The 15,205-nt window shown below is 40.8% G+C and overlaps 1 protein-coding gene across 1 annotated transcript; it reads right to left on the reverse strand.

Annotated features, from left to right (window-relative positions):
• Nucleotides 1-1,881: 1,881 nt before the first annotated feature.
• LOC124986386 (cytochrome c oxidase subunit 7C, mitochondrial-like) lies at nucleotides 1,882-2,937 on the reverse strand. The gene is made up of 2 exons (XM_047554772.1): nucleotides 2,894-2,937; nucleotides 1,882-2,080 (listed from the first exon to the last, which is right to left on the reverse strand). The coding sequence occupies exons 1-2, from the start codon at nucleotides 2,935-2,937 to the stop codon at nucleotides 1,882-1,884; spliced, it is 243 nt and encodes an 80-aa protein (XP_047410728.1).
• Nucleotides 2,938-15,205: the final 12,268 nt, after the last annotated feature.

Below are 15,205 nucleotides of genomic sequence, written 5' to 3' on the forward strand. Positions count from 1 at the left end.
ACAGGCTGGCCTTGAACTTATGATCTTCCTGCCTCAGCCTCTCAAGTAGCTGGGGTTATAGGGGTGCACTATCATACCCAGCTTGACCAAAAGCCAACGTTACATTTATTGTTATGATGAAATACCAGAAACATTGTTATTAATGTCAGCAGTATGACATGGGTGATCTCTATAATCATTTACCACCAAAGTCTGCAGTTTTGTTTTTTGTTTTTTGGAGAAGGCAGGGGAAAAACTTTTATGTCACCAAACCCTGTGAACACAAGTGTGGGTAAGGTGAGTTGAGTGGTCAGTAAAATGGCCAATCAAGTCAAGGGTAAATTTCTTTCTCTCTTTCTTTTTATAAGTTTAAATATATTATTTATACCAAAGCAGGAACTTGTTACAAACTTACTTTGTGCTTTCATGGAGGTAAACTCATTAACAAAACCTTTTCTTTTGTTGATAATGTTAGTTTCATTGATAGTATATTTGTAAGGGTACACAATATAATATCTGATGTGTGAACATCGTTATCTTGCATTAGATGAAATACCTTAACTATATCAAGCTTGCATATTCATTACACTATAAAATGAACTAAAAAATCACCTTTCTTTTTTTCTTTTTCTAGATCTTGCCTATTTCCATAAAATCAAAATTTGTTAAAGGTCCATCCATCTACACCCAGTTGTGAACCCTATGGTCCTAAGATCTTTTCCAGTGGGAGATCTTTAAGCATCATTTGGAGCTTTTCTATGCTGCTTGGTCTAGTTATAGTTTTCTTATTTTGTTAGTGTGTATTTTTTGTCTTTTTCTTAATTAAAAAAAATTTTTTTTCGTACATGTATTTAGGATCATAATGTCTGTCTCAATCTACCGTCCTTCCCAACCCCAGCAACCCAACTCCTCCCCTCACTCTCCTCTGTACAATACAAAGGTCCTTCATTCATTCTTCCCTACCCACCCCCCACTATGGATTGGCATCTGCTTATCAGAGAAAACATTCCACCTTTGGTTTTTGAGATTGGCTTAGTTCACTTAGCATGATATTCTCCAGTTCCATCCCTTTTCCTGCAAATGCCATGGTTTAATTCTTCTTTAAGACTGAGTATTATTCCATTGTGTATATGTACCACCTTTTCTTTATCCATTCATCTGTTGAAGTGCATCTGGGTTGATTCCATAGTTTAGCTATTATGAATTAAGCTGCTATAAACATTGATGTGGCTATGTCACCATAGTATGCTCATTTTAAGTCCTTTGGGTATAAACCAAGGAGTGGAATAGCTGGGTCAAATAATGGGTCCATACCAAGTTTTCTTAGGAATCTCCATACTGTTTTCCAAAGTGGTTGCACCAGTCTGCATTCACACCAACAATGAATGAGTATGCCTTTTTCCCCACATCCTCATCAACATTTATTGTTGCTTGCATTCTTGATAATTGTCATTCTTACTGGAATGAGATGAAATCTTAGTTTTGATTTGCATTTAGCTAATTGTAAGAGACAATGAACTTTTTTTATATGTTTGTTGATTAATTGTATTTCTTCTTCTGTCAAGTGTCTGTTCAGTTCCTTAGCCCATTTTTTGATTGGGTTTTTTTTTTTTTTTTGGTGTTAAGTTTTCTTTATATATTTTGGAGATTAGTGCTCTATCTGAGGTGTGTGTGATAAAGATTTTTCCCCATTCTATAGGCTCTCTCTTCATGTTATTGGTTGTTTCCTTTGCTGAGAAAAAGTTTTTTAGTTTGGATACACCCCACTTATTGATGTTTTTTCACATCATTAGTTTATTTACAAACATATCCAGTATGCTATGAATCCAAGAGTTTGATCCATTTTTCAGAGATTGCACCTCTTAAAATATTCTTCTGTTAAATGGATGGATTAGAATGACCCTATTTCTTAAGCAGTTGGTGTCTTACTATAAAGAAAGGTGCAACAAAACCTGATCCAAAGTATAAGGTCATCATAACCAATAAGCGCCACTTATTTTCCACTGAAAATGGCAAATTCTTCCCGGGGCCCTTCTCATAGTGGCTCTGACAGACCACCAAAGTGGTGAACCTCCGAATGCTCTGTCCCAAGATGGCACTGCTGGGGCCTCTGCCCCCACTTATTGATTCTTGATTTTACCTCCTGCATTTTAGGAGTCTTGTTAAGGAAGTCAGGTCATAAGCCAACATGATGAAGATCTGGGCCTACTTTTTCTTCTATTAGGTACAGGGTGTCTGTTCTAGTTGATTTTTGTGCAGGATGAGAGATAGAGGTTTAATTTCATTTTGTTACATATGGATTTTCAGTTTTCCCAGCACCATTTGTTGAAGAAGCTATTTTTTCTCCAGCAAATATTTTTGGCACCTTGTCTAGTATGTCTGTATTTATGTGGGTTTGTCTCTGTGTCTTCTATTTTGTGCCATTGGTCTACATGTCTATTTTGGTGCCAATACCATGCCCTATAGCTGAGTTCTACAAGAACTTCAAAGAAAAATTAACATCAATACTCCTCAAATTATTCCATGAAATAGAAAAGGAGGGAACCCTTCCATACTCATTCTATGAGGCTAATATCACTCTGATACCAAAACCAAATGAAGTCACATTAAGGAAAGAAAACTTCAGGCCAATATCCTTCATGAACATAGACCCAAAAATTCTCAATAAAATTCTGGCAAATTTCACACAGAAACATATTAAAAATATATTATACCATGATCAAGTGGGATTCATTCCAGGAATGCAAGGTTGGTTCAACATAAATAGAAATCAATAAATGTAAAACATCACATCAATAGACTTAAAGACAAGAATAATATGATTATCTCAATAGACACAGGAAAAGTATTTGACAAAATACAGCACCTCTTCATGTTCAAAACACTAGAAAAACTAGGGGTAGTAGGAACATACCTCAACATTGCAAAAGCTATTGGTGCTAAGCTTGTGGCCAACATCATTCTAAATGGAGAAAAATTGAAAGCATTCCCTCTAAAAACTGGATGCCCTCTTTCACCGCTTCTATTCAACATCATCCTTGAAACTCTGGCCAGAGCAGAAAGAAAGAAATTAAAGGAATATGAATAGGAAAAGAAGAGCTCAAACTTAACACTATTTACCAACAACATGATTCTATATTTAGAAGATCGAAAAAATTCCACCAGAAAACTTCTAGAACTCATAAGTGAATTCAGCAAAGTAGCAGGATATAAAATCAATACCCATACATCAAATTCATTTCTATATATAAGCAACAAATCCACTGTAAGAGAAATTAGGAAAACTACCCCATTCACAATAACCTCAACAAAAATGAAATACTTGGCAATCAATCTAACAAAAGAGGTGAAAGACCTCTACAATGAAGACTACAGAATGCTAAAGAAATAAATTGAAGAAAACCTTAGCAGATGGAAAGATCTCCCATGCTCTTTAATGGCAGAATTAATATTGTCAAAATGGTCATTCTACCAAAAGTGTTACACAGATTCAATGCAATTCCCATTAAAATCTCAATGACATTCTTCATAGAAATATAAAAAGCAATCATGAAATTCATTTGGAAAAATAAGAGACCCAGAATAGCCAAAGCAATGCTGCACAGGAAGAGTGAAGCAGGAGGCATCACAATACAGGACCTTAAACTATACTACAGAGCAATAGTAACAAGAGGAAATTTCTACACAGTCAATGGGGCCACAGCAGGATTGGCTTTATTTACAGTCAATGTGTCTGAAAAGGCTTTTCAAATGTTCCTGCACTTGCCTTAGTAGTTCATTTCTGGGGATTCAGCCTAAGAAAAAATCAGGGCTGAGAACAAACACTCCTATGTACAGGAGGAACATTTGCACCTGATCTGGGCAGATGATAAGCAGTCTGATAAGCAGTGTCGCTTTTAAGCGGGAAACTGCTTTCTTTTCCTTCTTCAACCTCCTTCTCTTTTTCCCTCACCTTCTCCCTCCCCTCCCCTAATTTTATCAGACCTTATTATGCCTCTTCAGCTCCTGGGCTAGTGTAAATGGCATAGTTTAGAACAAAGTAAAGGAAGTGCTTCTGAATAATGAATGCAAATTTTTAGGTTGGGCTTTGAAGCACCACATGGTGGAAGTCCTCAGACTCAGAATCAGGAGATGATGTGCTGGAGAAAAACTCTCTGGATGGGGAGATGGATCCTAGAATCATAGAGGCAAAACTGGGAGCTCTGGGCAAGGGATGAACAACAGGAAGTTTCCTCTGGTGGAAAGTTAGTAAACTGGAGTGCCTGCAACGTCTGGTCATCTTTAACTTTGCTTATTTTTCTGCAAGTGATTAGCCTCTAGTTTCCTAAGAATTTCAGTGAAAATCTATAACACATAAAAGCTTAAAGATGGTGGTGTCTTGAGTCTGCATTCAAATTAGTGGTAAAAAGGTGAGGGGACAAACAGGAGCACGCAGGGACCACATGTGACAGGGATGTGTTGGGGCTGACAGGGTGGGAAGCTTCCAGAAGAATTTAAATACCACAGCTTCCAAGAGTTGTCACAATCACTGGGAGAGTGCTGGACTTCAAAACACAGTATCTTCCTCGTATTAGAAGAAGAGTAACTGGACATGGTGAAGCATACCTTGTGATCCCAGCTACTGGGGAGGCTGAGGCAGGAGGATCGGAAGCTCAAGGCCAGTCTCAGCAACTCAGTGAAACCCTGTCTCAAAATAAAATTTAATAACTGGGGGATGTACCTCAGTGGTAGAGTGTCTGCTTAGCATGTGCAGGACCCTGGGTTCAATCCCCCAGTACTGCCCTCCCCCCAAAAAAAAGCCTAGTCCAGAAGGCAAGGGAATTTGGAGGCATTCTGATTACATATGTGCAAGGATAGTTGGGGGAACATTATTAATACTTAGATATATCTACCCTCAGAACAATCTGAAACTCCAGAAACCAGTTCTGAATTCTATCTTTTTATAGATGGTGTCTCATTATGTTGCCAGACCAGTCTTGAATTTATCAGCTCAGATGATCCTTCCGACTCAGCCTCCCAAGAAGCTGGGACTGTAGGTGTGTGCCACTACAACCAGCTCCACCAATTTAGAATTCACAAAGTCACTGTTTGCTCCAGGTTGGAGAGGAAGAGAGAGCTGGTCCAGTCCCAATCGGAACTCTTCTGGCCCATCCACTTTCTCCAGCTCCAACCTCAGTCCTGGCCATGAGGGGGCCATGGAAACTTCTTATCCTTGTGTCCAAGTTCCTTCTACATTCTTGTTCACCCTTTGAGCCTGGATCAAACATCCCAGGCTGTGGACCATTCTTGGGAGAAGGGACTAGGGAAAGGGCCCGTGAAGGTCCAGGCGATTTGGGCAGGGAACGTCAAGGTACCAGAGCACACCTGAGGGGAGAATTGGACTGTAAGCCCTCAGAGATGCTCTACCTTTGGGATAGGATGTGGTCTAGGGGCAGAGGTCTGGTTCAAGTACTGAATCAAGTCCAAAAGAACTTTTTGAAGGTGACACTAGCCTTATTTTCCTTGTGATTTCAGAAATCTTGTTAGGATATAAGGATGTTTGAGGACATGTATACTGAAGATAAGTCTGAGGAGAAAAAAAAAAGCAATTCTGCAGATACCAAGAAAAAGGAGGGATGAGTATGTAGTTCAGTGTAGAGTGCTTGCCTAGCATGTGCAAGGCCCTGGATTTGATCCCGTTACACAGTTGTCATCATCATCATCTTCATCATCATCATCATCAAATTTTTAAAAGAAGACAACTAGGTAGTATATAAGAGTACCCCCCTTTCCCCCAATGTTGGGGGCTGTGCCATGCGGACGGCGCCAGAACAGCGCCTGATCACATCGGCAGTGAGGAGGTTAATTAACATAAGCACACTCAGGTGATTTATCACTGGCTGTGTTCAGTTAAGTCCACACACACAACGCATGCACAGGTGTTCCCGAACGCGCCTGCTCGGGCCTGCTCGTTTTAACCCTTGCCGTGATAGGGCAGCTGGCTCCTCGCCTGATCGCAACTGGCGTGGCCCCGCCCTCCACCTCCTGGAGGGAATATAAGCGGGCAGTAGGCGGGGGCTTGACAGTAAGAGCAGCAGCTAGCAGAAAGAAGTGAAGAGAAGCCACTAGCAGAAAGGAAGAAGAAAAGGCAGCAAGCAGATAGAAGCGACTCACAGAGAGAAGCAGCAGGCAACAGCGGAAGGCAGATCACAGAGTGGAGAATTGAGAACACACCTCTAGATCACAAATAGGCAGATCACAGTATGCAGGATGCATCACTAAGAAGCACCTCAGATAGACTCACCCTTAGTTCACAGGATGCAGGATGCACCTTTAAGAAGCAGCAGAACTAAGAAGATATAGATCTCTGAAAGTGTAGTCTCTCTCTCTTAAGCAGTCTCTCTCTCTTATGCAAAGCCTCTCTCTCTCCTCTCAAAGCAAATAAGCCTCATTTCCTCTATCCTCTATAAACAAGAAAGTAAGGAAGCAGCTCAGAAATAGAAGTAGCTCAGTTTCCAGTTCACCACTGATAAATACCCGTGCAATTGTTGCCTCGGGCGGTAATAAATATCTGCGGACGGCAACAAAATGGTGGCCCGTACGGGGAAGGAAATGGGCAACAACCTTACAGGGAAAAAGGAAATCAGCATGTTGGGGAAAGTAAACTGAAGAAGTCTGTCTCTGGGAATAGGTACAGCAGGGAAAGTAAGAACCTCGCAGGAGTTTAAGGCCAGAGTGGTTTAAGGGCAAGGGATAATGGGAAAAGATCACAAATGGCATAACAGTGAAGTGCAAAAATGTGTGTATTTTGTGTTACTTGTGTGTTTGTCATAATGAGTGAGGGAATGTTAACAGAAGATTCCTCTAGAGAGGGAATATAACGAGAAGGTTCCCCTAGTGAGGGAGTGTAACGAGAAGGTTCCCCTAGTGAGGGAGCATAACGTGAAGGTTCCCCTATGTCCTATAGTAATGTGTGTATTTTGTATTGTTTGTATGTTTGTACTACTGTTAGTGTGGCCTTTGTATCACATATTCAAACTCTAACAGAAATAAGCCCAGGCTTTATAGAAGAAAAGGTGCTCAGTGTGCCACAGGGGGAATCTTCATAAACAGGATCTAATAGCAACAGAAAAGAACTCTTAAAGAGAACAAAGTGAGGGTGGGAGGGGTTAGTGTTAGGGTTAGAGTTAGGGTTAGAGAGGGGGGCAAGAATGGAGGAAGGAAGGACTGTATAGAGGGAAAAGAGGGGTGAGAGGGGTGGGGGGGAAGGGAAAAAATAACAGAATGAATCAAACAACATTACCCTATGTAAATTTATGATTACACAAATGGTATGCCTTGACTCCATGTACAAACAGAGAAACAACATGTATCCCATTTGTTTACAATAAAAAATAAAAAAAATAAAAAAAAGAGAACAAAGTGAGGAAGAATTGAGTGGTAGTAACCTAGAAAACAATTACTCAGAAAATTTAAGAACAAGGGAAAAAGGAGAGAGCTAAATCTAATACAAAGAATCCCCAAAAGGAATAACCAAGTGGTAGTGAAAACTTATGAACAAGGGAAAAAGGTAGGAGAAAGCTAAACCTAATACAAAGAACTTCAAAATTAGTGGAACCTGCCCATATTTGAGGACCAAAATAGAGATACCATCAACCATTAGGAAAAACTTTAAAGAGACAGTTAGGACTGATTGGAAACAGCTATGCAGAGCAGTGTTATCTGAAGGACAATATCTGAATTAGAGAGCTCAGTGGAAAGAAAAATCTGTTGAAACTGCTTGCAGAAATGCAGCAGCAAGGCTTCCTGGTAGAAATTTTGATATGCTAACAAATTTTGCCAAGAAGCTATTAGGCCCTGGAAAACAATTGTTGCAGCTATGAGAGGTGCTTCTCCTTTAAAAAATCTTTGGAGGGGCTTGCCCTAAAGGCTGCTTCCTATGTGGACAGCCAGGCCATATCAAAGAGACAATGCCCTAACAAAAGAAAAGCCAAGAGATAACTATAGTAAAATCTGTTACACCTTGTACCCCACGTCTTTGCCCAAAGTGCAGAAAGGGAAAACATTGGGTTAATGAGTGTAAATTAGTTACTGATGTTGAGGGCAAGATGTTACCAAATCATTTAAGAAACAAGGCACAGGGCTCTTCAACTCAAGGCTCACAAAATGGAAGCAGCTGTCACAGCCTTGTAGAGTTTAAGGAGTAACAGATCTTTTTGCTGATAGTGATTGCATCACTCAGGCAATTCCCAAATTGGAATTGGTTGGACCCATAGCCCCTCACAGCTGATTTAGCCACACAGATGATTTTCATCTTTTTCTCAGTAGAGCAAGTTGCTTATTTTCATCCTGTGTAACTCACTTCTAATTCCTCTTGATGATACCTCACCTTTAAGGAGGGTTTAAAAATGTAGAGAGGGTGAAACGATTGTTTTTTCAGCACAGTTTGGCACCAAATTTTGGGGATTTTTAGGTTTTACACTAATAGGCTTGGGTGTGCTTGTGTTAATTCTATCTTACATCTACAAATGCCTCAAAGTCAGTCAACAGGCTTATGTCATCATAAAACAGGCCTTGGCCGCCCTTGAAGCAGAACAATTTCCCAGTATATGGCTTAGTATGCTGGATCCGTAGTCAAAGACGGGTAAGATTCATGGGGAGCTCATACCAACCTAAGACAGGAAATGAGGGCTAGAGCCTCATTGTCCAATGACGGGTAAGGATGTTGCTCTGCCGTGGACAACCTAAGACAGACACGATCCCTGCCAGCTTTCTTTTCATTTTATATAAAGAAGGGGGAATTGTTGGGGGCTGTGCCATGTGGACGGCGCCAGAACAGCGCCTGATCACATCGGCAGTGAGAAGGTTAATTAACATAAGCACACTCAGGTGATTTATCACTGACCGTATTTAGTTAAGTCCACGCACACAATGCGTGCACAGGTGTTCCCGAGCGCGCCTGCTCGGGCCTGCTCGTTTTAACCCTTGCCGTGATAGGGCAGCTGGCTCCTCGCCTGATCGCACCCCAAAGTACTAATATGTGTTTTAGCATAAAGCCTTCTGTCCAGGCCTTCTCAGGTTGCAGGTGAGAATTACCACAGATCTTCTTGGGATGCAGCTGGTTAAAAGCTAGAATTTATTGTATGCTCCCTATTCTCTAACCTTTTTCTTAAACAGATTGTTTCATTTAATTCTCATAACTGCCTAATGAGGTAGGTGCTATCATGACCCCTAAAGAGGAAGCAGAGGCTTCAAGAAGTAATATAACTGGGATGTGAGCCCAGCCAGACCCACACCAGAACCTCATTCCTAACCACTAAATAGCAATTTCTCAGTTGACTAGAAAATCCATTAAAAATAACCTTAAAAACCAGTATTTGGGTAAAAGTGGCTCCCACTTTCCTAAATTGCTTTGGTAATGTGATGTGGGAATCCGTGTTCTTTATTTATATATGTTGTTGTTGTTGTAGATCCACTGGCAAACTTCATGTGCATGTGTCAAGTCTTTCCACATTCTTAGTTGTATCTCTCACCTAGCAAGCCAGTGTGGTATAAAGAGAATAAACTTTAGGGGAGAGAGAAGCTAAAATTTAACTTGCACCTGGGAGTCTGGCTGTGTGATTGAGTCTGTTAAAGCAAGTAAGAAGGAGGCCATCAGCCTTTAGTGTCTCTGAACGGGGAACTTCATATAAGCAAGCTGGAACTCAACTTAGAAACATTTCTTGTAACTGACAAAAAAACAATAGCAGGCCTGAAGCTCTGGAGGCTGAATCACAAGTTCAAAGTCAGACTCAGTGACTTGACAAGGCCCTAAGCAACTTAGCGAGACCCAGTCTCAAAAAGGGTTAAAATAAAAAAGGGTTTGGGATGTGACTCAGTTCAGTGGTTAAGCACCCCTGGGTTCAATCTCTGCTACCCAAAACAAAACAAAACAAAAAATAAGGATAACAACAAAAGCAAAAACAAGTCTCAATCACGAACAGCCAAACAGCTGATTGGTGATACAACTTGGGATCTCTAATCAAACCATGCCCACGTAAGGCAACTGCCTAGCTGTAGCCATGGGCTCATTTCTTCACTTTGCTTTGGTGTTTGCTGCTCAACTGCTAAAGCAGAACTTTCTGAACCGCTTCTGTTGTGTGTGTGTGTGTGTGGTTGGGGGAAGTGGAGTAGCAAGGATTGAACCCAGAGGCACTTAACCATTAAGCCAATGCCAGCACCCCTGTTTTTCTAAAGTTTTATTTTGAGACAGGGTCTTACTAAGTTGCTGAGGCTAGCTTTGAATTTGTGATTCTCCGGCCTCAGCCTCCTAAGCTGCTAGGATTATAGGCATGTCCCACCATGCCTGGCCCTCTTCTGGTTTTGAGCTGCCTGATTCATGAATCTTTCTTTGGTCAAATAAATTCTGTTAAATTTAATTTGTTTAAAGTTTTTCTTTTCCTTTTGTGTGTGTGTGGGGGGGGCACTGGGGATCGAACCCAAGGCCTCGTGCATGGTAGGTGAGTGCTTTATCACTGAGCTGCATCCCCAGCTCTTTTTAGTTTTTATTTTTAGATGGGGTTGCACTAAGTTGCCTAGATTGGCCTTGAACCTGTGATCTCCTGCCTCAGCCTCCCAAAAGCTGGGGTTACAGATATGTGCCACCATGCCTGGCTTAGTTTTTGTTCTAATAAGTCTAAAAGGCTGTCCAACTGGCCATACCAGAATGGACATTGTTCTCTCTTACTTGGTGATACACTTTCATAATTGTCAAGAGTGTGAGAGGGTCCATGTTGTTTTGGACAGGACAAGTAATGGTATGATGACAACAGATATAAGCAGAGAATTTCTTTATTATCCCAATTTCGGCTTGGACACCATGTTAGCTCCTTCCCTTCTAGATGTGGATGTCCCCAAGGTGGGAATGAGGGGGTGCAGGGCATAGGCCTCTGAGCTGTGGCACCGGCAGTGAGACATGAGCAAGCAGGACTGCTCCTTGGAATGAAGAAGCTCTTTGGAGGATGTCTAACATATCAGGAGGGGTCTCAGGGGATAGATACTGAGCTAGCTGATAATGAGGGTGTTCAACTGGGAGGCGGAATACCTCAGTTATCTTCTGAAGAGAATTTATACTGTTGCTCTGAAATTCTGGTCTTCACATTGGACATTGGGGATGACTTAAAAGATCATCTCATTAGAGATGTACCTGGTCTTTAAATCTCCTTGAAAAGTCATCCAGTCTGTTTCAACAGATCTGGAGACAAGGATTTGGTATTTTTTGAAGTAACTCATTCTTTGTTTAGAAACCATTAACATGGTATATTGAAAATTAGCCTAAAATTGTTCTTCCTATAAAGTTCATCCTTTGGACTAGGTTCTATACACCAAAACAACATAGGCTAAGCCTAATCTATCTTTCACAAAGCATCCTTCAAAATTTAAAGGTGGCCAACCTAAAATGAGACATTCTTTCAAAGCTGAGTGTGTTCAAGTTAGTTTGTGTCCTGATTTCTCTTCACAAACCCTTTGCAATCCTTTTTTTCTTCAAGATGCGGCAATCAGAATTGAATGTTCTGCTTTCAGACAGAAAGAGAGAGAGAGAGAGAGAGAGAGAGAGAGAGAGAGATAGAGAGAGAGAGAGAGCATATCCTTTATGTCTTTCTATTAATGTAGAACAAGATCATACTGGCTTTTTTTTTTTTTTTTTTTTTTTTTTTTTTTAACTTCACAATGGGTGTGTACTGATAGAATTGTTGGCTATGTTCCCAAAATCACTTTCACATGAGGTATTGCTAAACCCTGTTCCTGCTTTGCTCAAGGCAGCTGCTGGGCTATCAAGAAACTCAAATGCCCTTTGGGGCATGTTCTAGCAACAGAAGGGATAGTCTGTCCAATATTATTAAACCCATGTTTCCAGATTCAAGACAATAACGTTTTCAGCCACAAGTTGTATCTTTTCATAAAGGAATGATTGGGTATCTTTAAAAATGTCAGCAAGTGTACCAGATTTAGGAAATATGTGTTACTACGCACATGTAAAGGCAACACAATGATTATAGGCACTTTTTGGTTTTCACAAAAAATTTAGATTCAATTTTGTAATCCTTACCATTCCACTTTTGAAGCCTTAATACTGCAAAGTCTTAGGGAAAATTTAGTATTTTTGTGCCTGTGTTTGCTGGGGATTGAACCCAGGGCCTCCCACTTGCAGAGCGTGCCCTACTCTGAGCTATACCCCCACGAGTAGAATATTTATATTAAGTTTAAAGACCAAATTTGGAAGACCGTTAGGGAAATGACTACATCACAAGGCCTAGGTCTTAAAATTTAAAGTGTAATTTACTTTCTAGTCTTTACAGTTTTGGAAAAGATTACAATTAAAGTGTTAGTGATGTTTAGGAAGTATTATAGGATTTTTTTCAAAGCAGCAAAGTGTTACCTTTTTGCCTAAGTTTATCTCAGACAAGTACTTAAAACCTCAGAAATCAATATTACACAAGAAAAGTGTCAGATCTAAGATTATAGTGCTTGGAACTGCCAGTGTTTGGATATTTGGCATAGGATGAAGAATTTGTCAAATTCGTACAAATATGTGAGATTCTAGGTTTTCAAAAACACATTGGGGTCATTTTAAAATCTTACAAATAACTGAAACTAGTTTCTTAGCCCAAAACAAATTACTTCATACTTCATCATTCTTTGGAATTGAAAGTATTTTATATCACATTTGGAGCCAGGCATGGGTGTTGCATGCCTATAATCCCTGATACTCAGAGGACTGAGGCAGGAGGATTCCAAGTTCGAGGCCAGCCTGGACAACTTAGCCAGACCCTGTCTCAAAATAAAAAATAAAAAGAGCTGGGATGTAGCTCAGTGGTACAGTAACTCTCTAGCATGTGTAAGGCCCTGCATTCAATTCCCAGTATGGAAAGGAAAAAATAAATAACCTTTAGACTTGAGTTGATCATTACCTTATCCAACATGTAATGCTATAAAGGGAAGAGTAAGGAATACTTTTGACCAAGTTTGGTGTTTATATATTTGAAATATTTCATTTTTCTAAGACTAAAGAAATGAATTTTGAAAAAAAAAATACTGCATAATGGAATAAAATTGGTATCAGTCACCCTGTAAAACAACAACAACAACAAAACCACCACTGTTTCACTCACCAGGGTGCAGATGGATGGGGCTCCATCTAGGACTGGTCCTTGCTTTCCACCTTAACTGGAGGCCCATTCCTGGGGAGAATTGCTGGAGGTGGAGTTGGCAAAGATAGGCCATGTTTGTGAAATGTGAGCTGAGAGGTAAATGCCATTCCCCTCCGTCCTTTCCTGTCCTTGTTCTGCCTTCTCCTCAGGCCCAGCCTGAGGATGAGGATGTTGTGAATGCAACAAGGTGCCTTCTCCCTCCACCTCACTTGAGAGATCACACCCCACTCTGTCTGGTCCAGACTTGATCAGGTGAGAGCTATCAAACCAGGAAAGGCAGCGGAGCACATGGAACTAGTGGTTTGGGAGGTGGAAAAACTTCTGCTGAGAAAGGGGATCGTCATTCCTGAGAGATAAGCAATGTGTGCTATGCTGACTGCTGTGGATGTTCCATGGGGGAAGGAGAGTCACCAGACAAGGGCAATTAGCACGGCAACTCAGCAGAGCCCTGGACTGCCTCACGTGGATGGAGACTGAACGGCCTCTGGGAACTGTCCTGTGGCTGACGCCAGCTTCCTGATTCCTACCAACATGGAGGATCTTTTCTCTGCTTACTTCTTCTGGTATGGTCTCTTCCATTTCTCTTCTTTCCGCTGGTGGATTCTTAATTTGGTCTGGGGATCTAACCGTGTATCTGCATTTTTGTCTTCTCTTGGACCAGTGACTTTATAACTTCAGTGTGTCAATAACTGAACCCTTCCCCTAACACAAAGGATGACTCAGATCCAGCTCACTGGGAGAAGCCCTTGAAGTACAAGTGAAGAATTTCAGTGAGCACAAGGTGGGTGGGAAGGAGTGGAGATCACACATTGTTTATCCTTTGAAGTGTTCTACAACCTAACGACTTTAGAAAGAATGACCACGGATACCCTGTAATTAATAACAAACTAAAAATATTTATATGAGTTGATGAGTTGTTTCTGTTTTTTGTTTTTTTGTTTTTTTTCCTGGTACTGGGGATTGAATTTGGGGGCTCTGGACCCCTGGGCCACATCTCCAGCCCTATTGTATTTTATTTAGAGACAGGGTCTCACAGAGTTGTTAAACACCTTGCTGTTGCTGAGGCTGGCTTTGAACTCTTGATCCTCCTGCCTCAGCCTCCCACGCTGCTGGGATTACAAGTGCCCAGCTATGAGTTATTTCTGTAGGTCTATAGATGAGGGAAACCACATAAAATAGGGCTAACTTGCTTAATTGAAATACGTTCAACAATTGGGAAAAATAATATTGACTCAGTGTTGTTAATGGTTACCACCTATTGTGAGTGGAAAAAAAATTATCATTGAATCCATGATGATCTCTCTCCTGTTTTTCTTTTTCTTTTGGTACTAGGGATTGAATATGGGGACAAGAACTGACCTTGCCAGCCCTTTTTATTTTTTTATTTTGAGATGGGATCTTGCTAAGTCGCTTAGGGCCTCACTAAATCGCTGAGGTTGACCTCAAACCTGCGATCCTCCTGCCTCAGTCTCCCAAGTGACTGGGATTATAGGCATGTAGGACCATGCCTGTTTTTCTTGACAGTATTCAAGAAGACGATCATCCTTTTTTTTTAAATCAAAATTTATATATACACAGTTTGTTTTGTTTTGTTGGTACCAGGGATTGAACCACAGACTCACATCCCCAGCCCTGCCCCCACTTTTAACATTTTTTCCTCAGTTATAAATGGACACAATACCTTTATTTTATTTATTTATTTTTATGTGGTGCTGAGGATCAAACCCAGTGTCTTTGCATGTGCTAGGCAAGTGCTCTACCAGTGAGCCACAACTCCAGTCCCCTCAGCCCCTTTTTTATACTTTCTCTTACTAAGTTGCTGAATCTGGCTTTGAATTTATAATCCTCCTGCCTCAGCCTCCTGAACCACTGGGATTACAGGTATGCACCACTGTGCCCTGCATACATGTAATTTTAAAAGTCAAATAATTCTATAATAAACAAATGAAAAAATCCCAGATGTTCCCCACTTCTCCCCCAAGCTGATCACCCTCCCCTTGTCTACTTCCCGTTTCCTAGATCAATGTTTTAAACTGTTTTGTCTTGTTTTTTATTTT

The sequence above is a fragment of the Sciurus carolinensis genome, chromosome 6 (genome assembly GCF_902686445.1).
Source record: "Sciurus carolinensis chromosome 6, mSciCar1.2, whole genome shotgun sequence".
In the NCBI taxonomy this organism is placed as follows: domain Eukaryota; kingdom Metazoa; phylum Chordata; class Mammalia; order Rodentia; family Sciuridae; genus Sciurus; species Sciurus carolinensis.

What these genes read in the sequence shown, in the direction of transcription:
- LOC124986386 (XM_047554772.1), bottom strand. Translation starts at nt 2,937, where the DNA reads ATGTTGGCCACAAGCTTAGCACCAATAGCTTTTGCAATGTTGAG. An exon ending in ATAGCTTTTGCAATGTTGAG is followed by an intron (nt 2,081 to 2,893) that starts GTATGTTCCTAC and finishes CAGAGGCCCCAG; the next exon opens with CAGTGCCATCTTGGGACAGA.